The sequence below is a fragment of the Aquarana catesbeiana genome, linkage group LG11 (assembly GCF_042186555.1).
Source record: "Aquarana catesbeiana isolate 2022-GZ linkage group LG11, ASM4218655v1, whole genome shotgun sequence".
Taxonomy (NCBI): domain Eukaryota; kingdom Metazoa; phylum Chordata; class Amphibia; order Anura; family Ranidae; genus Aquarana; species Aquarana catesbeiana.
The window spans coordinates 113587147-113610111 of NC_133334.1; the positions used below are offsets into that span (position 1 = coordinate 113587147).

The window sequence follows — 22965 nt, forward strand, 5'->3', positions numbered from 1 at the left end:
AAAATCAAAAGCTGTGTACCAACGATCAGATTATCGTACGATCGCTTTGAAATCTGTATTTTTCGTACGATTTTTGGATTGTGTGTACAGGCTATTAGTAAGTATTGAAACAGATCTGCCTGCGAGAATCGAATGTGAGCACAGCTGATCAGTGTCTTGAGATTCTGATCAGTCCTACAGCGCCATCTGCTGACTAAAATTGGCAAAGTCTTAAGATATTTGAAAGGGTGCATCTCTACCTGGATGGGTGGGAGCATTTTGCAAGCAAATATAAGAACAGGACACTGTCCCCCTCTCTCATTGGTCACACAATGGAATGCAAAGGTATCTGTCACAGAACTCTTTTCTTTCTTTAGCTGTAATTTTCTCCTTTCTGCAATTGTCTCTGTCCATTGGCAACAATTTGTGTTTTAGCGCAGGTTCACACTGAGCTGCGGGAATGAAGCTGTGCGAGTTCAGCTGAACTCGCATGATTTCACTCCCACATGTCAGTCCCGATTTCGGCCACGATTTCAGAGTAATCTGTGCAGGTTTCTGCACAGATGTCAATGTAAATCACAGCCCGAAAACGCAAAAAGTAGTACAGAAACGACTTTCTGAAAATCGGTGCAGCGCCGCACCGATTAGGACAGTGCCATTGACGGTAGTTGCCGCCGACACCTTAAATCACACGTCAAAAACGCTCCAGTGTGAACCAGGGCTTAATTTGTAACATCACTACTGCTTTTTAGTAATATTATTTATTTTATTTATGTTATTCTTGATCAAGAGCGAACATTCCTTTCTGTTTTTAATGAATTAGATCTATATTTAACACTACTTTTATAACTGGCTTTAATAATCTTAGGCCCCTTTCACACTGGGGCATGGGTCCGTCGGCGGTAAAGCGCCGCTATTTTTCACGGCGCTTTACCGTCAATTTCTTGGCGCTATTTGGCCGCTAGTGGGGCGCTTTTACCTCCCACTAGTGGCCGAGAAAGGGTTAAAAAAAAAAAGCCACGAAAGGGTTATAACCACCGCAAAACGCTGCAGCAGCTGCGCTATGCCGGCGGTATAGCCACGCTGCCCCATTGATTTCAATGGGCAGGAGCGGTGAAGGAGCAGTGTATACACCGCTCCAAAGATGCTGCTAGCAGGACTTTTTTTAGCGTCCTGCCAGCCAGCACACCGCTCGTGTGAAAGCCTTCAGGGCTTTCACAATGGAGAGACAGCAGCGGCTCTTTCAGGGCACTTTGCAGGTGCTATTTGTGCACTGTAGCGCCCGCAAAACGCCCCAGTTTGAAAGGGGTCTTATTGTAAGGGGTACAGGAGAGCTAGATTCTGGTATAAGCAAAAGGTGGTATTTTTTTTTATTTATCAGCAAGCAAATAAGCGAGGTGGTATATTTGCCAAAACAATGGGCATGTGGAGAAGCACACAGAATGCAGGGATGTGTGAACTAGCCCTCAGGGTGGGTTAACATATGTGTGGCTGCTGATTGCTGTCCGGGGCCTGGTGCGTTCCCGTTTACCGGTTTAGGCGTGATTCAGGTGCAAATGTTTGCCTGAATTCGTACCTTTTTTTAAACTGCACCACTGCCTCCCTGGATATGTGTGAACCGGCTCCATTGAGAGCCAGTCACATTCACGTGTCATGCAAATTGCACGTGGTTTAAGACACATCCAATTCACATATATGTGAACCCAGCCTTAAGGTTTTTCTCCACATTTTAATGAGGGCACAGCATAAGGATGGTGGAACTAGTAGTTTACAGAGTAAAAATAGGGTTCTTTATGCTTTCTGTTAAGCTCACAGGGAGTAACAAGGACATTGCATTTCAAGTAAGATTGGCAGGTGTTTATTGCATTTGTGGAAAAAATTCTTAGCTTAAAAAACAAAAAAGTTAAACGCCACCACATCTAAGGACTGGTAAGCTGCAATTTATAACTTTTTTGGTTTGGGGTTTAAATAGGCTTTGAATGATGAGTTTTGTGTGGTATCTCTATGCAGCTAACGTGTAGATTACAATAAAACGTATCAATCATTCTTCCTTCAGTTAAGCCTTGTCTACATATGCTACAGTTTACCTAAAGCTTGCTACCTCTCATAGACCTTGAGCAACTTTGTGAATCCCTAATGACTAGGACAGTTAAACAAAGGTAGTTCTACTGCACTCTGTAAAGGGTTCATTTGGCATGCTACAAATGTCGGTCTGTTTTCTCCATCAACCCCTTCCTGCATCATCATAAAACCTTCATTCAATAAACACATTGTTCAACTAGTAGTCACAAGAATTTCTAGCAACAGGTAAGTGAAATCCCATTCAAGGACGGAAACATCCTTTTTCTGCCAGTGCATTTTTATAGTATGACGTGCGATACAAATTTATTATGACAAAAAAAAAAAAAAGCCTACCAGCAATGTTTATATGTTCTTTATGAGAAATCCAACAAAAGATAATACCTGAAGTTGAAAATGCTTTCTTTCAAACCTTCCTGCTTCTCAGGACCAGAGGTTTCCCAGTCTTAAAAATCAAACACTTGGTGCCATGGCCACATACAAGCTGGCCAATCAGCTGTGGCCAGTTGGTGTGCAGCCAAAGCCCTGCAGAAACGCCAATTAATTCACACTATGCATCCAGGAGAAGCTCTATGCACACTCAGATAAGCAGTTAGACCCCTTTCACACTAGGGCCGCATCAGCGCTAAAGCACCGCTCGCTTTACCGCTGTTTAAGCGGCTCATTTTGTCCACTAGCTGTGGCACTTTTAACCCCAAAAAAGGGCTTAAAAACTCCCATTTTGTGGCGCATTCAAAGCACTGCCAATTCATCCCAATGAGCAGGGGCGTTTTGGGAGCGCTGCCCCAAAGATGCTGCTAGCAGAACTTTTTTTCTGGTCCCGCGGAATGAATAGGAGGCGGTTTTCAGGCACCAAGCAGAGGCTATTTCTAGTGCTAAAGCGCCTGAAAACCGCCCCAGTGTTAAAGGAGTCTTCTAGTTCCATTTTAATGGCTAGCTGTAATTATTTTTTTTCCACAGTAAATAACTTAATCAAGTCCCTGTTTAGAGATACACACTGAAAACCATAACTCAGAGTTTACAACATGTTTCTGGCAAGAGCAGAAGCCTCCTGCTCCTGTTTAGAAAGACACAAAAATAATAACACTATGTCGTGTTCCACCAAGATCATGGGTACTATTTACAACCATATACATTTCATGAGCGGGCTATGATTTAAAAAGTATAGATTAGGGCCAAGTTACTGAATAATAGAAACTCTTACCTCTATGGTTGGATCATATTCATCCACAAAATGATTCTGTATAAGCTGTATGGTCAAGGCACTTTTTCCAACGCCTCCGGCACCCACCACCACCAGCTTGTACTCTGTCATCGTCTAGGACCTCTGAAAAGAATAGAACACAGATACAGAATTAAAAACAATATTAAAAAATAAATTTATTTACACGGCAGGTTTTAGAGATGGAAGGACCATGCTGTCAGCCAATCAAGTGCTTCTTTATTGTCCAAGGATATCTACGACACATGGATCATAAAATTAAGTTTATGATTTCCCTTGCACCTCTGCTTTAACATTCAGTCAGTAATACCAATTTCTTATTATTGCAGTTACTTACAAGCATGCTGTGAACAGGGTCACGTGCCGAAACGCGTTAGCTTGCTTTTTAGTCACTGTCATGCCATGAATAAAGTCTTCTAAAGGATTTTGCAGTTGCCAGCTCGCTCTACAAAATGTTGTATTGTATCCAGTAGATGGAGGACACTTTGGCTGAATCTTTACACAAGTGCTCAGGTTCCAATCTACACAGGGTGTGTTCCCTTGTTAGAGGACTGCTATTTGCTTCTTGTGTCTGAAAGCATGGTACTCCCCTACTCCGTCCAAAACTATTCATAGAATCAATAACATTCTTTTGCATTCTAAACACTTACAGAACTTACAGATAGGGCCAAAAAGTACTAAGCCGTTCGGGGACCACCTCACGTTACCTTCTGGCAGGATTTGACCAAAAAATCCTGCCCTTATAGTTGAGCTAGCAGATCTCTAGACTACCATTTCTTTCCTTATTTTCCTCATTTGCCCCATCACTTCTACCGCTACACCCATCCCCTTTTTTTCCCCCTTTTTACACCTTTCTTTTTTTCCTTCCCCTCCATGACTCCCATTGGTTCGTTGTAGGCACTCAACACTATTGTACATCATGTTTTAATGTCCCCTATCTGAAGATGTAAATGCTTTTGTAATACCCACATTCAAAACCCAATAAACAACTTGAATAAGGAAAGAAAAGTTTAAATACTTCTTACTAGTTAAAGTGGTAGTAAAGCCTGCTTTGTGATTTTTACCTACAGGTGAGCCTATAAAAAGGCTTACCTGTAGGTAAATATAAAAATCTCCTAAACGTGCACTGTTTAGGAGATATTCATCCTGGATGCAGCCGGTTAGGTCAAAGGCGCATGCGCTCTAAAAGGTCCGGCATACCTCGCTGGACCTTCAGAGCTTCATATCGGAACCGAGGGCTCCTGCTCACATGCGTGGGAGTGACATTATAGCCAGAGTGCGCAAACCTGGAAGGCAGACTAGGGGAAGATGGCAGCCCTCTCAGCGGTGACAGTACACCGCTGGAAGGCTTAGTTCTAAGTGTTTCATTATGTGCTAGTATGCAGTCCATACTAGCATATTATGCAATTGCCTTCAACGTGTTTTTTGTTTTTTTTTAACCAGCAGCGGTTTACTACCGCTTAAAAAAAACACATCATAGTGCTACTGTAGGTCTCAATGCCCAGCATTAGAGCTTCACAGGCAATTTTAAAAGGAATACTGTCACTTTGCCTATCCATGTCAAAGCGACAGTGCCTTTTTAAAGAGCTCCATCCAAACCCCTGATACTCGCCCTCTGCATCGCAGCCAGCACTAAAATCCCTAGTGCTGACTGGTGTTAAATGCTACGTTACACCCTAGGACATGAGATACTATTTGGGCCCAATGATTGCCTGCTGGAACCAACCACAGTCACAGGGGCGGAGAACACATTTCCCCATACCTGGAGCCATCAGGTTCTAGAGGCAAGAGAGGCAATGAAGAGCTAGCAAAGAGTACCAGGGGTTCGGGGGGCCTTTACAAAGCACCGTAACTTTATAGTATGTGACAGGACCGTGTCGCTTTATGTAGATCGTCCAACACTAACATTTCTCCAAAATAATATCTTTGCATTACTCTAAATGTGAGCTGGTGCTAAAGAATTTTAGTAGTGCGATTGCTCACCGCCGATCCCCCAATGCTGCACTTTAAATGGCAAACAGAAACTTAGCAATTTATCACCTCTCCAACTTCACAAATTTTGGAAGCAGATGAAAACTCGCTCATCAAATAAAACACATTTAGAATACTCTTGGATGTTTTTTTTTCTCTCCATTCAAATATACCCCTGTGAAATTAATCTCAAATTTGCCCAGCAATGTCCTGCATCAGAACTAAATATTAATTCTTGCAAAATACAGATTTTTAGGCTCTGGCATTAAAAATCACCTGTGTAGCCCTGCTCTTATGAATATTCTTGCTTGGACCCAAAACCCAGTGTCTGAATCAGAATCTTTTACCCTGGAAGCATATTATTGGCGGTGAAAAACACAAACGCAGCTGAATCAAAGCGGCAGTAAAGCATCCCATTGGCATGCAATAACTTGGTCTATCATACGCACATAGACACACCATGCCACTATCCTACTCCCAACAAGCTGTAGTATAGGCCTATGATAACTATAGAACCCACATTCTTGTGTTTCTGGATTGCAGTCTCTGAAGACCTGTGTTCAACCCCATGAAAAAGGTCATTTCCTCCTCATGCTCTCAGAGGAGGAAGCTGGACCAGGTTTCCTCTCTAGTAAACGTGTCTGCAATATAGCACATGCTGGTAAGGCGGACCACCCTCCGGTGCAATAAATGTGAGAAATCTGCTACAATTTTCCTGGGTAACTTATGGCTGAGGAAATGAATATCCTGAAATGCATCCACTCTCTGACAATGGATCTGTCACTGGGAGATTCTGGCTATACATCATGTAAGCAGCTTCTTCCAAGTCTCAGCTATCAACAGGCTTTCTTTGTATCATTATTTGACGGGTCATGAGAATGCCATAAACAAGCCCCAAATGCTACATAGCACTCAATCTTTGCATGCCATAAGCTCAATTCAAAGCCAAAGAGAAGGTTCGTAAAAAAAAAAAAAAAAAAAAAAAAAAGGAAGTATTTTGTGCAATGCAATGAGATTTGAGAGTGTAAACTTTGTGAATGGTTCCTCCTAATAGCTTTTTAGATGCTAAACAATTGGCATATACGTGCTTAGAAAGTACATACTTGCAAATGCAGAAGAAAAAGTACTAACAGCAACCAGCGTTTTTTTAATGTAGTTCATAAATTTGAAGAAATACCTAACTGGTTAGTTTGGACAATATAAAAACTCTGTTTGCCAATAAATCTGCGACTGTTGGTTTTTAATATCTGCTTGTTAGCTGGGTCCCATTTAGAGCATAGTGCCAACGTGGTAACTAAAAATGACATTACCCACACAACGCTGCGCATGGCACGGGTGAAAGGTAATATACCCATTGGCAATGTCAAGGTAGCCATCTTCCCTGATTTTTCCACTAAAGCACAGAAGCGCAGACAAAACTTTACAGAAGCCAAGAGGCGCCTGTGTATCAAAAATCTTAAATACTCAATGTTATTTCCCGCACGCCTTAGTGTGGAGGATGATGGCCGAGCCGTTTTCTTTGAAACTCCTGAGGATGCCATCGCCTGGCTGGAGCGCCGAGATAACAGGAAAGAGAATGAATAACCCACCATATACAGCACATGGCCATGTACTGCAGCAAGGGACCACAGGCCTCTTTCCTTACAACATGAGGGACATTGTCCTACGTATCTCAGGTACTGTACATCCTTTATTGAACCTGCATCTACATATCTCCCCTGCAATGGCAACTCTCTCCTTTTCCTGTGCACATCAATTGCAATGATGATACCATATGGAGCCCAGCGCACCCAATCACCACAGTCAATCTACCTTACCCATGTACACGTGCTTGTACCTTGAATGTTATGGCCGAGAAGCACAAACTGCCCAGGCTACAGCTGCATACAATCTTATCATTCCCCTTTACATACAGAGAACTACTACTTGGAGACACAAGTCCTACCATATGCGAGACTAACTCAGTGAAGTTTCGCCCCCCCTCCCTCGCACTGCCAGAGTGACCTGGCTTATGGGCATAGATTCAACCTGAAATTCATTCCATTATGCCACACAAACCTTACCACAATATGTCCTGGGAAGTTGGATCCTAGGGAAATATTTCCATACCAGCCTTCATCACTCAGGATTCTGATTCGGGTTTTGTTTATGTCACTGTTTTACTTGAGTGAGGTGTCTGATCCACCTCACACACTAGTTTGGGTTTTGTTATGGGTATATGCCCACACCAGTTGGGGTCGGTGTTGGGCCAGGTGGGGGGGAGGGGGATTGTTATAATACGAGTACAATGCAACAATTACGAATGCTGCCAGTTACAGAATGCAATGTTCAGTATAGTCATGCATGACTTAAAGGCTAGAGAGATCACTGACATGTGTGGGGTGAGGACCCTCTCTTGTGTGAAACCATGGTACTATATGATCAAAATCCTATATTATCTACACTATACTTACCCATGGCTTCTCTTAAGCTGCTAACGTGGAACGTTAGAGGTCTACAAGACAAAGTCAAGCGTACAGCTGTCCTATCGTATATTAAAAAGCAGAAGGCGGACATTATAGTTCTCGTTGAGACACGCATAGATGGCAGTTTACAGCTTGCCCTTAAACGCCCATGGATTGGGTGGGCATATCACTCAACTTATACCACGCATGCAAGAGGGGTGTCCTTGCTCATAGCCAAGTCCTTGCATTTCGAGGTGTGTGCTCTGAACACAGTCCCAAACGGTCATTATGTTTTCCTACATGTTAAGATATATGGTGAACAGTTTTTGCTACTGGCTTATTATGTACCACCCCCATTCTGCATGACAGTCTTGACGGAGGGACTCGACTTCATGGCCCAGTATCAGACAGCCCCAGCCATCTGGTTAGGAGACTTCAACGCTACCCTAAACCCCAGTCTTGACAGAGCACCACTGCCTCCCTTGACTTCTAGGCCATATACACATACTAGGTTCGCCAGACTGATCTCAAACTTTAACCTGGCTGATTCATGGAGGACTAAACACCCAACTACGAGGGCATACTCATGTTTCTCCTCCACCCACAACACAATGTCCCATATAGACTTTATACTACTCTCACAGATACTGGTACCTAGACTACTGGAAGCAGCCTTTTGCCCCAGACTGTTGTCGGACCATAGTCCATATTGGATCACATTGACTATCCCTTTAACTAAACCACCCAGGACATGGAGACTCAACCATTTTTGGCACTCATTGTTCCCAGATGATTGCTATGATGAATGGAAAAGATACTTTCAGGTAAACGCTCACTCTGCCTCATTTGCGAACATATGGGACTCATTCAAATAACATGCGAGGGCCACTCTGACATCCCAAATTAATAAACTAAAATCAGCCACAGCAGAGAAGACAGACAGGGTACTGGAGGACCTCTCACTTGCGGAACATCAGTACGAGGCTGATCCTTCTCCTGACAAGGCCTCTCACCTTAAACTACAATCTAGGGTAGTTAATCAGCTACAATATGAGATGTCTAGAAGAAAACTTTTTTTCTCTAGACAGAAACTTTTTGAACATGTGGAGAGAGCAGGAAAACTATTGGCATACATGGCTCATAGTGAGGACAGGCCCCCAGAAGTGATTTCCCTACGAAACCCATCAGGGGAGATGATAACCGACCCTGCAACTATAACAGCAATGTTCCACAGGTTTTTTAGCTCCCTGTACACAACTACTACATCCAATGACTCAACACCCATTGATCGCTTCCTTGAAGAACTCACGATCCCACAGCTGACCACAGATCAGATAGAAACATTAGAAGCGCCACTAACGACCGAGGAGATAGCCACGGCAATCGCTAGCTTTGCTAGGTCCAAGTCACCAGGGTCTGATGGGCTACCCATAGAATTCTATTCTCAATATAGTGAAACTCTCGTACCTCATCTGCTTGCCCTTTACAAACACCTATTTGAGACCTTTACTTTACCAGCATTCATGAGGGAGGCAATCATAGTACTCATTCCAAAACCGGGCAAGGATCTGGGTCTCCCCGAATCCTATAGACCCATCTCCCTGCTTCAAGTGGACATAAAAATCCTGGCCAAAATTCTGGCGCTACGCCTCAATCAGGTTATCCTAACCTTAGTACATGAAGATCAAGCTGGCTTCATGCCTGGTAGGAACACCTCATTTAATCTTAGAAAATTGTTCATAAATATGCAAGCCCGTCATGACAATGTTGGAAAAAGGGTTGTGGTGACGCTTGACACTGCTAAGGCGTTTGACTCCGTAGAGTGGAACTATCTGTGGAAATGTCTGGCACAATACGGCTTCGGCCCTAAATTTCTGGATGGATCCGCTTACTATACCAGGCCCCAGTGGCCAGGGTAACGGCCAATGGGTGGCAGTCGGACACCTTTGAACTCTCCAGAGGCACCAGGCAGGGCTGCCCTTTACCCCCCCCCCCACTGTATGCCTTAGCCACGGAACCACTAGCAATATCCATCAGATGTAACCCATCGATACAAGGCCTACGTGTGGGCGACCTAGAAGAAAAAAATAAGCATGTATGCAGATGACACCCTACTGTATCTAGCAGATTCAGGCCCCTCCCTGGCTGAAGCCTTAAGAACTATTGAACACTTCGGTTCATTTTCGGGGCTCAAGATTAATTGGGAGAAGTCACAAATTCTCCCACTCCATTTTGCTTCCCTGACCCGATTACCCCTACAACGCGTAGATAGTATCAAATACTTGGGTGTGAGCGTGACTAGGTCCCCGATCGATTATGTCTCTCTCAATGTGGAACCATTGTTTGCCCTGATCAAATCCAAAACACAAATATGGGCGCGTCTCCCTCTCGGGATATTGGGCCGTATCAACCTGATACTCCTCCCTAAAATTCTATATATCTTATGGCACGCCCCTGTATGTCTCCCACTGAAATATTTCAAAACCATAGATGCAATTCTCAAACCCTTTGTCTGGGGGAAGAATAGACATAAATTAGCATGGCGATTACTTAAAAACCCCACTGACCTGGCCGGCACGGCCCTACCAGACTTCGCTCTATACTACCTAGCGTCCCAACTATCCCAACTGTTCCATATAGATAAGACTGACAGAAAGAGATTTACTTTGCTTCTATGCCCTACCTGGGCCCAATTGACAAATGACCCCATCTGCGCTATAGCAGCTGGCGCCGAAGGTACTACTAAATTAGAGGAACACAATTCCCTATTAAGCCACTTTAGGAAGATATGGAGGCTAGCCTCCATCAAACTAGACATACCTACACATAACGACTATTCTCCCATCTGGCACAATAAGACACTACAGGAATTCTTGACTATGCTGGACTTGGAAGCATGGTGCGGAAGTGGAATTTTCTACCTATCACACTTACTTACTGCCGGCACATTAAAGACATTCGATACATTAAAACTAGAATTTGCACTCTCGAATCACATGTTTTTCTGATTTCTACAGGTCCGACATGCAATTCGCTCCCAGTTTCCAGAATCATTACCTAACCCTGCTTGTAATCCTATAATGGACATAGTCAAAAGTTTAGATCCCCAGAAATTAATATCAACATTCTATAACATGCTTCATACTCCCTTATCCACTAAAATAGCTTACAATATAAAGTCAAGATGGGAGGGAGACCTAGGAATCCTGGAAGGATTGGAGCGAAGCATTGGACGCATGCAAAGCTGTCTCACCCAAGCTATCTGACAGATTGACCCAAACATACATCCTACACCGCATATACCTCACACCAATAAGAATAGCGAAATTCACCCAGGGACAACCCTCCACATGTCTATTGTGCAGTCGAGAAACAGGCACATTCTACCACCTCCTGTGGTCCTGCCACTACATACAGGGCTTCTGGAAACAAGTGGTAGATTTTCTTCATCACAATATGGGATCCCCGCTAACCTAAGACCCCAAACCATGCTTACTGGATATTTTCCCAGACGCCGGCACTGACAAATACACCAAAACTTTTATGCAGGAGACCCTATTTTCTGCCCGGAAAACTATTGCCAAACTCTGGATGAGACAGGTTCCCCCTAGATTATCTGACTGGAAAACTGACATTAATAGCGCACTGCCCTATAAGAAATTTGTCTACATTAATAGAGGGTGCTCTGCAAAATATAATAAGGTCTGGGACCACTGGCCTAATACAACTGACACATGTGTGTAGCACTGCAGAGCACATCTCCCTCTCTGATGTACCACCCTGCTGGACTTGTACCATACAGCTCATTCTCTTTAAATCTGTATAATAGCACATGATGCATTGATACCCCAAAAGATCTGCTGTATTGCCACTTTGTAACAGTCTTTATAATTGACTAGTGACTTCTGGCTTTTACCTACATGAGTAATATGTATAATAATTGTACTGAACAAAAGACATAATGTTTGTGCATTGGAAAATTGTATAATTAGGTTTTGTTTTTTTGGGAAATAAAAACGTTTTAATTAAAAAAAAAAAAAAAAATATGACATTACCTACTAAAGTTTTTCCTTTTTAGCATAACATATGTCTAGGCATTTATAACATTTATTCTGTTTAGACATTCATCTGAACAAGTTTTTAATAAAAGCTTAAAATTAATGTAAAGGTTTGTGAAGTGGGGGTACATCTGCTTTGAGATTTTGCTTAGGCATTTTATTTATTCACAGGTAATTGCAGTTATTGCTTAAATCAACCAACAGTTATCAGTGTCATTTATTTTATTCATTACAGGTTATTATACAGTGCCAACAATTAACGCAGTCCCTGCCCTCAAGAAGCTTGCAATCTAAGGTACCTATCGCACATGCACGCACAAACACACAAACTAGGGCCAATTTAGACAAGAGCCAAGGAATCTATTAGTAGATCTTTGAAATTCGCGAGGAAGCCGCAATACCTGGAGAAAACCCACACAAAGCACAAACAGAACATGCAACTTCCATGCAAATGGCGTCTTGGCCAGGATTCAAATGGGGGACCCCAGTGCTGGAAGGTGGGAATTCTAACCACTAAGCCACTGTGCTAAATTGTAAAATATCAGGATATCTATTCATATAATTATTATTATACAAAATTTATATAGCTCCAACAGTTTACGCAGCACTATACAATATAAAATTATATAAAATATAATATAAAAATATAATTAATTAGAGGATACATTGTGTACCAATTCCCTTGCAATGGCCATTTTGTGGAACAAAAACATATAAATGGAAATGAAAAGATTACATTTGCTGCATAATTCACTATTCCATGCCCCCAGATCTATCAGGCATGTAACAAATTACCCAATTTGAAAGACATGCTCATTTTATCTTTATTGCTTCTGAGTATTTTGGTGTGGTTTTAACAAATGCTTGATTTTCCCTAATACTATGCAATGAGGCTTGTTCTTACTTCCTGATGCTGCATGGTTTGATGCCCCTTCTGGTGGAGTGTTCCAACTCAGAGGATTTAAAGAGGAAGTAAATGCTGGGTTTTTTTTTTTACCTGCAAAGTAAATCGCATACTAGCAAATTATGTTAAACTTACCTGCAAACGAAGCCCCTGTCGTCCCCATTGGAGGCTGCATCCATCTTCGCCAGTCTTTCTTCCGGGTCCGTGTACTCCAGCTGTGTGACTGACCGGAGCTGTGTAATGTCACTCCTGTTCATGCGCATGGGAGCCGACGGTCACGGCACAGGCTTCTGATGAAACTGCATAGGTGGCTGTTCCTTCAGAGCGCATGTGCCGATGATGTAATCGGTGCAGTATACCGTAAATATCACCTAAGCGGCGCACATTTAGGAGATATTTACAGTACCTATAGGTAAGCCTTATTATAGGCTTACCTAAAAGGTCCAAATTAAGTATGACTGTTTACTTCCTCTTGAAAGATACCAGGAGGCTACTCCGATCACCTGGTTCGGGGGTTGAGTAATAGAACTCTGTTGACCATTTTTGTGGGTGGTCCTGAATAGCGGGTAAGAGGTTTAGAGTGTTGTACATCGGTGGAGGAAACCTTAATCACCCTTTTGCGTTCAAAGTGTACTTGTGGAGGTGCGTCTCAACCCTGGGACCCGATATTCTAGGATTGTGAAAGACTTTGTATTATGTGAAAGCGCTGCATTTTATTACTTGATCTTGTAATATTTGTTAACAGCAAATTTTGCTAGTTGCTTTTTCCTGTTTGTATTGTTTTTGTTCCAAGTGCAGGTAAAAAAATGTTTGTTTTTAATGTGACAAATTGCTAGCAACTTGTTCAGCAACTCTGGATTATCAACAGAGATCATGTAACTCATTTTTCAGCATTTGTTCAATTTTACCAGCAGTAAAACCATCAGAAGGCAGGCAGAACATCAATTTCTGGGCTTCTGTGTTTCAATTCCGTGTTTAATTGATCCGGATGATCAGAGCAGGATGGTGCTTCAAAGCAATCCTTAGGGCATAGCAAAATATTGCAGCCTACAGCAGCAGCAGGTCAGCTTAATGTGTGGCCCTCAGACTCCAGCTGTCAGGAGTACTAACGTTGATCTGTAGCTTCTGACTTTTAATAAACAGGTACTCACCAGCCTAGGGATACAGCACTGTCATTTTCAGGTCCCCAGCACTGCCATCATGAGTGTGGGAATCTGCCTGTGACTTCCTGCTGGCCCACAGCTGGCTCTCCACTGTGCATGCACAAGGCTCGCTCAGTGGTTTATTTAGGTTTTGTGCTGCCCTAGGTCTGATTAAACTCACGCATCCCCTAATTTAAATATGACCCACCCCTTCCTTTTTAAGCCCTGTCATCTTCAGGGGAGGACACATAGGGGGGACGACATAGGGGGGACGCCACGGCATTTTTAAGTTTGGGAAGAGAGGGGGGTATGGGGATTTGTGCTGGAGGTGCTTTGGGAGGGGAAAGGACATGTGCCAGTGGGGGGGAGAATCAGACCCCCTGACTAGTACATATCCTCTCCCCTCCCAAAGCACCCCCCAGCACATATCCCCTTACCCCAAACATGACTCCATGTGTGCATCTTATCTGCCACCCCCCTCCCCCCCCCCGGTTACTGTGTCCTCCTCCACTGTAAACTATACACAGACCTTAGAGCAGCAGCGCTGCTCTTACACTGAAGTAGTGTCCCTCTTCCTCCTGGCTGTGTACACTAGAACATTTGAGCCGAGGCGGAGCCAAGGAGTGTGTACAGCTGTCAGTGGGGAGAGAGGTGTCGGCTGCTACGGAAAGTTGATCGCTGCTTGCAGGACCCAGGGCGGCAGATGTCCCGGGTGCCCACGCTAGCGCACCTCTGTCTGGCCAGTTACTGGAGCTCAGTGTCGGAACTTGTTGTGGCACCGGGCTCCGGGATTCAGCTGTACTCCCCTGATGGCAGCCGTGCGTAGCGGCTTTTTTGCGGCACCCCCACAAAGTGCCCCCCTAGGCCAAAACACAGCACTGGGCTCGCTGCTCTTTGTGAGTAGTAGTAGCAAAGGCAGAACTTTCACTTTTTTGTGAAGTTTCCTTTAAAGCGGCGTTCCAGCCACAATTTTTTTTTTTTTTTTTTTTTTTAATGTCAGCAGCTACAAACACTGTAGCTGCTGTCTTTTAGTAAGGACACTTACCTGTCCAGGAAGACCACGATGTTGGCCCCCCGAGGCCGATCTGTTTATCGGTTTGGGTGCAGGCTCCCCCATTCTAACTAAGGGAAATCGTGATTGAAACCGCAAGGCTCCTCTGCCGATTTCCTGTCGTACGGCGCTTTGTGAATGGCCAACTTGTCTTCACAAGAGGACATGATATCCTGCGCCACGGCCCGGCTGGAATGGAAGTACACTTAGTACTTCAGAAAAGGTGAGTTAGGGAAAAAAAAAATAGCCAAAAACGAGTGGTGGAGGGGTCATCTTTCCTTTAAGACAAAGTTCTAGAAGTGGCTGGAACTCCGCTTTAATGACAGTAATCTCTAACTAAAGAAGAAGTCACACACCAATTGCATTACTTGGCAAAGTCAATTTCTATTCAGCCATAAAAGCAACACAGTTCATCCCCGCCAGGAGACTGCTCTTCTCTGACTTATGTCACCCTTACCGATTTAGTCCGGGATCCTCTACGCTAAATAAAAATTGTCCGAACAAACTGACATCAATGGCGTGCAGCTTATCTTCACAGAGCAAGGAGAGGCTTCTTAGACCAGCAGCCCACCAGATTCGCTGCGGTGACTTATGCATAGCTTGCTAACAGTAATCTCTAGCTGTCTCATGTATCGTGTCCTCTGTCTCTACACGCTCCTGTAGAATGCTCACAGTCTCTCAACATCTATAAACAGGTCTACTGTCCCTGACAATCTGTTGTAACAATACATATACTGAGAAGGCCTCCTTCACAAAGGTATACTTTAGCTTACACCCATGCAAAGAGCCAAATTTGCCCGCACAGGATGCACAGGTCTTCCTTACATCCATGTGGAAGCAGTCCCATTCATGTCTATTTGGATGCACACTGGTTGCTTGGACAAAGCCGCTGCTCCCAATCGGACATCCCTGAGGGAGAAGTTGCCTGTCTTCATCTCACACTGTCTGCATTTGGAGACATGCACCCACACAGATGTCAAGTTGGGAGCAACGGTGGTGTCTGTGCAGCCACTGCGCCCCAATTTACATGAATGGGAGTGCCTGCATGTAGATGTATGGAACGCCTGTGCATCCAGTGCCTGCAAACACACCTCTTCACATAGGTATATGCTTGCTTAGGTACGCAAATGTGTGAACAAAGCCTTACAAACATCCCTTTGGTGATGCAGAAGGCTGCACTTAAACACTTGTATAGGGTATTGGCTATACCTACCCCTGAGTAAACTCACTAGGTGCTTGCAGTTTCCTCATTTTCTAGTAGAGTAGGCTAATCCTTGCACCCTTTTACCTGCACAGAAAATAGCTCTTTCCTTATTGAGGTGGCTACTATCAGTTTATGCAGCTGTATCACTATTTCCAGCTGGGCTGTTAATCTTTTTCTGAACCGTAGGTGTCTTTTCAATCAAGTCTTAGAGATTTTTGTACAACTAGGTTTACTCTGATTTTCTATTGTTCATATACTGTACCAAATGGATGTAGGAACAAATTTTTAGGCCTCTAAAAAGGTAGGCCATACATGGTTCGAATCTCATTCGAACTGTGTATGGGCAGGCTGAATATACCAAGTTGATAGATCAACTTCATGGGCGTCCGCAGAACTTTTTTCAGGGTTGGGGGGGGGGCCCATTTAACCCTTTCTTCGACCGTTAGCGGGGGTTAAAAGCTCCCCACTAGCGGCCGAATAGCGCAGCTAAAACGATGGTAAAGCGCCGCTTAAACTAGCGTCGCTTTACCAACGCGGCCAGATGACAGTGTGAAATAGCTCGAGATAATTCAGCTTCACTCCATGCCCATATAAATATAGCCTAGAGAATGTATATCTTTCTATTTGCAATGTATTGCAATACATCTGTTGTGGCCATATTTTGATCTTTATGAAAGATCAAAATATGGCCACAACAGATGTATTGCAATACATTGCAATATAGAAAGCTGTACATTCTCTAGGCTAATTTATATGGGCATCATGGACTGGTATGCCTAAGAGACTGAGTAACTTTCATACAAAGTGAAGAAAATATTCTAACACAAATATATTTATCCAGCAATAGTTCAGCTGTCCAACTTTCCAAGCAATATATACATATTCTCCTCCTAACTGGCAAAGTGACACTGCAGTGCTGTTACCTGTGTTTCTTCAGTGATTCGATAGCACTGGCAGTGTATTCTCTCTCGGCCACTGCACGCACCTGTGGGAGGCGCCGGCCGGATCGGCATAGCGGCGTTACACAGGCAGGCTGAGGCAGCCAATCACGTTCCGGAACAGCCGAGATGTCGAGCAGGGGCCAGAGCGGCAGTCAGAGCCAATCCGATGATCGGGCGGGGGTGAGGGAGGGACGGATGTCTGTATCTTTCTGTGATAAGTCGGAACAGACTGAGAGCAGCCCCAGGCCAGCAGACGTAGAAAAAAAAAAACAAAAAAAAGTCTGTGGCTGCTGCGGCAGCCATTGCATTGCACAGGGCAACTGTCTTCACTCTTCAACACCTTCTTATAGAGGTCGACTGATATGGGTTTTTCTCTGGCCGATGCCGATATTTAGAAATCGGGGCGGCCGATGGCCGATATATGATGCCGATTTTTGCGGCCGATATTTTAGGCCGATTTATTTTTTTGGCAGGCACTGACAGATGGCACTGGCAGATGGCACTGACAAGTGACACTGGCAGGTGACACTAATTGGCACTGGCAGGTGGCACTGATAGATGGCACGGATTGTCATTGGCAGGTTTCACAGCCTATAGTGTAACTGTATGGAGGGAGAGGGAGGGGGAGAGGGAGGGAGAGAGGGAGAGAGGGAGAGAGGGAGAGAGGGAGAGAGGGAGAGAGGGAGAGAGGGAGAGAGGGAGAGAGGGAGAGAGGGAGAGAGGGAGAGAGGGAGAGAGGGAGAGAGGGAGAGAGGGAGAGAGAGAGGACCTGACAAATTCAGCGTGATGTCGGCGGTGGGCAGGACCTGGGGTGGGTGGGACCCAGCAGCTATCCAGCCAATGATTGGGCTGTTTAAGAAAGGAGCAGGGCCACATACACGTTGCAGCCCGCCCAGATCCCATCCAATTGGCTGGTGTTGGATAGCTGGGTCCTGCCTACCCACGACATCCAACCTTAATTTTGACAGCTCCTCTCTCTCTCTCTCCATACAGTTTCACACACCGCGACGCTGCTCTGCCAACAGCATGTGGAGAAGGGAGGAGGAACCCCACGTTCCTCCTCCCTTCTCCGATATATCGGTCGACCTCTACCTTCTTACGATTCCAGGGGAGAAATTGTCCCCCCTTGCCCTATGCTGTGTACGCCCATGATCAACTTGGGTACAACTAGCATGCTGGGTTTTACCTGTGATTATCCCTAGCGGCTCCTATAACCGCTAGCAATAATCACTGTCTTCTCCCAGCAGGTACGGCTTCCCACCACCACCACCAGGAGAGCATAATGGCCCAGCAGGAGGGATTCCCTCATCAACACTGTCTGTGTTGATGGGGGGAAAAAATAATAATAAATAAAAATCGAGCAAATTTCTTTCCTGCAACCACGGGTTGCTTAAGCTGGCCATAAAGAGAAAATGTACTCAGTGGGTGGCCCTTTCGGACAACTCTGGCTTGCCATCCCTGGATTGAAAAATCAAAGGAGCCAGGTGGAAAACTGTTAGCCAATAAGCATTGTGCTGGTAGCATAAGCAGCTCAGGACACATAAGCTGGCCATAGATTGAAATTCAGGAAGGGACTAGCTAAATTTCAATCCATCTAGGGCTGTTACGGTTTGAGAGCAGTAAATCTAATAATTGGCTTGAAGAAAAGGTTTAGGTTTGCTTAGCACGCAGCGATGATCAGTGTATTTTGACAGTGGAGGAGTCCCACTGTCAAAATACAATAACAGAACGGTGGGTAGATGAGTGTATATGTTGTATCAGTTTTTTCGATCAGCCCTCGGTCTGATCGAAAACAATAAGACTGACTCATGTATGGCTAGCTATAGGCCCTGGCCACTAGAGGCAATGTGGATGTTTCACGTGATAAGACACCGTGGGGAACGATGTAGCCCTTAGATCAGGGGAGGAGTGGAGCGGGAGGTCACGTGACAGCACAGAAGTGATGTGAAAGAATGTATTTATCAGCACCATTTTAAACAAACATTTACACTGTGTAGCATACCTTGGTATAACAGAAGGGCTGGCAGTAATCCTACTCTGACTTTACTGTCAGCTAATAGCGGCAGAAGGGTGGGGGGTGGGGGGCAGGGAGGAGATCACTCACACAAAGGAGCTGACAGGCATGGAGGAAGGGGGAGGAAAGGGGAGGAAGGGGGTGGAGGGGATAGAGAGCTGAATGATGGAGGCATATAAACTGGCAACGGTATCATGGATCAGCAGCCATGATTACTGTGGTTAGTTTACATAGGGGGACACAACAGGCAGATCAACCAGGTTTTTTACAGCACAGAAATGGACAGATTAGACAGCACAATCACTATGCTGTTTAACCCTGCTTTTAAAAAAGGAACAGGATCTTTTTTTAAGGCTACAACCTCTATAACAAGCAGTTAACCTATGCAGTGCAGGCACAACAATGTCTCAGTTGCCTGGAGTTGGGCTTTAAAAAAAGTGTACGTATTAAAAGTGTATATACAGTGGGGCAAAAAAGTATTTAATCAGCCACCAATTGTGCAAGTTCTCCCACTTAAAAAGATTAGAGGCCTGTAATTGTCATCATAGGTATACCTCAACTATGAGAGACAAAATGTGAAAACAAATCCAGACAATCACATTGTCTGATTTTTGAAAGAATTTATTTGCAAATTATGGTGGAAAATAAGTATTTGGTCACCTACAAACAAGCAAGATTTCTGGCTCTCACAGACCTGTATCTTTTTCTTTAAGAGGCTCCCCTGTCCTCCACTCATTACCTGTATTAATGGCACCTGTTTGAACTTGTTATCAGTATAAAAGACACCTGTCCACAACCTCAAACAGTCACACTCCAAACTCCACTATGGTGAAGACCAAAGAGCTGTCGATGGACACCAGAAACAAAATTGTAGACCTGCACCAGGCCGGGAAGACTGAATCTGCAATAGGCAAGCAGCTTGGTGTGAAGGAATCAACTGTGGGAGCAGGGGCGGCGCCAGGTGGGTGCTTGGGTGTGCTAAAGCCCCCTCAAAAATAGTTTAAGCACCCTCATAGCACCCCCAAAATGTACACACTTGAATTTCCAATGTATGTCATGGAATTATTTTAAATAAATGTTTACCTGTGTGCCAAAAAAAGTCTGGGGATTCTTTCAGATAGAGGAGGGAGCAGCTCTGGCCGCATAAGCCGCTGATCTTCAGTGAGTCCCGGCATCATTAGTGGCGGATTTATCTCAGTACTGTACAGAGGCGCTAGGTTTTGAAAGCACTGGGACATGTGGCGCCTCTGTGGGACATGTGGCGCCTCTGTACTTGCCACGCCAGCCGCACTAAGGAAATGAAGGAAGGAGAAGCTCTCAGCCCAGCCAAGCAGTGGAGGAAGGAATTAGTATCTCTCCTTGCATGGAAGCCATGCCCACCCCTCCTGCTCGTCACAACCAGGCAGCCAGGAGCTGTGTGTGCTTCTATGGAGCTGCGCTGGGCTGAGCCAAGATCAAGACAAGAGGGAAGTTTCCTATCCCAGCCGCGGAGGAAGAGGGATTTCTTCTGGAAATGTAAGTAGAGTGAACCCGCCCCCTCACCATCACATTTTCACCTGTCTGGCCCTGACCCTTATTATAGAGCTGCTGAGCTGGGAGGGGAGAGGGGCAGGCAGTGGGGCTCCAGTCCTAATCAATGGAAGAAGGATAAGGATTGTTTTTCTGTCAGTAAGCTGTGCCAGCCCCTCCCCACACCAGCCAGTGCCAGCCCCTCCCCACACCAGCTAGTGCCTGTTCCTTATGGGAGCACCTGAGCTGTGACAAGGGGGGTCTGGGGGGGGACTCCTAATCTCCTCTATGGTGGTGGCATGCACTGATCTAAGGCCATACCCAGGGGTCAAGTCCTGGGGAAAAAAGTGTGGGAAGCTCAAAAATAAATGTATCTGCATCCCTTTCCACAATGTATCCCCATCCCTGCCCAACATCATCCATCCCTCTCTACAATGTATCCCCATCTGCTCTGGGCACTCTGAGGGGGTCACTCTCCTGCTCTGGGAACTCTGAGGGAACTCTAATCTTGACAGTCTATAGGGGAAGCTCTAAAGGGGCACTCCTGATTGTGGCACTTTTAAGAGGGAAGCATGGTCTATATGGGCACTGATCTAAGGGGTCACTCCTGCTCTAGGAACTCTGATAGGACACTCCTGCTCTGGGCATTTGAAGAGGACATTCTGCTGCTCTGGGTACTCTGAGGGGACACTTTTTCTACCCTGTACACTCTGAGGGGGCACTCCTCTTCTGGGCATTCTAAGGAGCAAGCCTGATCTATATGGGCACTGTGATCTTAGGGGTCATTCCTGCTCTGGGCATCCTAGGGTGTCACTCCTAATCTAGGCACTTATGGTGAACACATATAGTGCTGACCTCTTCACTTTATGTTCTCTGTTGTAAGTCTTACAATAAAAGGGGCTCACTGACTATTATCCTGGAGGTTAATTATTGTACAGTGTTGGGGGGTTAATTGTGTAGTTCTGGTAGTTATTAATGCATATTCCTGGGGGTTTATTGCTGTGCTACGTTATCGTGCCATGCTGGGATTTAATTGTTCTGCCATGCTAAGGGGCTAATTATTGTGCAATATTGGAGGTTTATTCTGTCATGCTTGTGGTTCAATATTGTGCCATGCTTGTGGTTCATTTTTGTGCTATGTTGGGGGTTAGTTATTATGTTTTGCTGGCCCTGACATGTACTGGAGATTATCTGGCCCTTATACTTACTGGGGAGCTATTGCTGACCTTGACACTTGTTGGGGGTTATTGTTATTCCCATTTAGGCTTGTTTTACTCCAACAATCAATTCTGTGTGTCCAAAGGCACTATTTTGTCTATATAAAAGGGGAAGGGCTGTGAAGAAACACCCAATTTTCAGTCATGCCTACCTTTTGCCACACCCAGTTCTGGCCACACCCACGAGACCATGATGAACTGCGTGCTCTGCATTAGCTCCACCACTTTTTCTCACAGCACCCACACAGCACCACCAAAAAAAAAAAAAAATTGTCTGGAGCTGCCCCTGCGTGGGAGCAATAATTAGAAAATGGAACACATACAAGACCACTGATAATCTCCCTTGATCTGGGGATCCACGCAAGATCTCACCCCGTGGGGTCGGTCAAAATGATCACAAGAACGGTGAGCAAAAATCCCAGAACCACACAGGGGGACCTAGTGAATGACCTGCAGAGAGCTGGGACCAACGTAACAAAGGCTACCATCAGTAACACACTACGCCACCAGGGACTCAGATCCTGCAGTGCCAGACATGTCCCCCTGCTTAAACCAGTACATGTCCAGGCCCATCTGAGGTTTGCTAGAGAGCATTTGGATGATCCAGAAGAGGATTGGGAGAATGTCATATGGTCAGATGAAACCAAAGTAGAAATGTTTGGTAGAAACACAACTTGTTGTGTTTGGAGGAGAGAGAATGCTGAGTTGCAACCAAAGAACACCATATCTACTGTGAAGCATGGGGGTGGCAACATCATGCTTTGGGGCTGTTTCTTTGCAAAGGGAACAGGACGACTGATCCGTGTACATGAAAGAATGAATGGGGCCATGTATGGTGAGATTTTGAGTGCAAACTTCCTCCCATCAGCAAGGGCATTGAAGATGAAACGTTGCTGGGTCTTTCAGCATGACAATGATCCCAAACACACCCCCGGGCAACAAATGAGTGGCTACGTAAGAAGCATTTCAAGGTCCTGGAGTGGCCTAGCCAGTCTCCATATCTCAACCCCATAGAAAACCTTTGTAGGGAGTTGAAAGTCCGTGTTGCCCAGTGACAGCCCCAAAACATCACTGCTCTAGAGGAGATCTGCATGGAGGAATGGGCCAACATACCAGCAACAGTGTGTGACAACCTTGTGAAGACTTACAGAAAATGTTTGACCTCTGTCATTGCCAACAAAGGATATATAACAAAGTATTGAGATGAACTTTTGATATTGACAAAATGCT

General features: G+C 44.9%; 1 protein-coding gene across 1 annotated transcript in view; it reads right to left on the reverse strand.

Moving 5' to 3' along the window:
- Positions 1–22965, reverse strand: part of HRAS (HRas proto-oncogene, GTPase) — a 170151-nt gene that overhangs the window by 108448 nt on the left and 38738 nt on the right. The window contains exon 2 of the mRNA XM_073604905.1: positions 3263–3385. Within this exon, the coding sequence (XP_073461006.1) occupies positions 3263–3373 (111 nt within the window). The 5' untranslated portion in view covers positions 3374–3385. The remainder of the gene's footprint in view (positions 1–3262; positions 3386–22965) is intronic.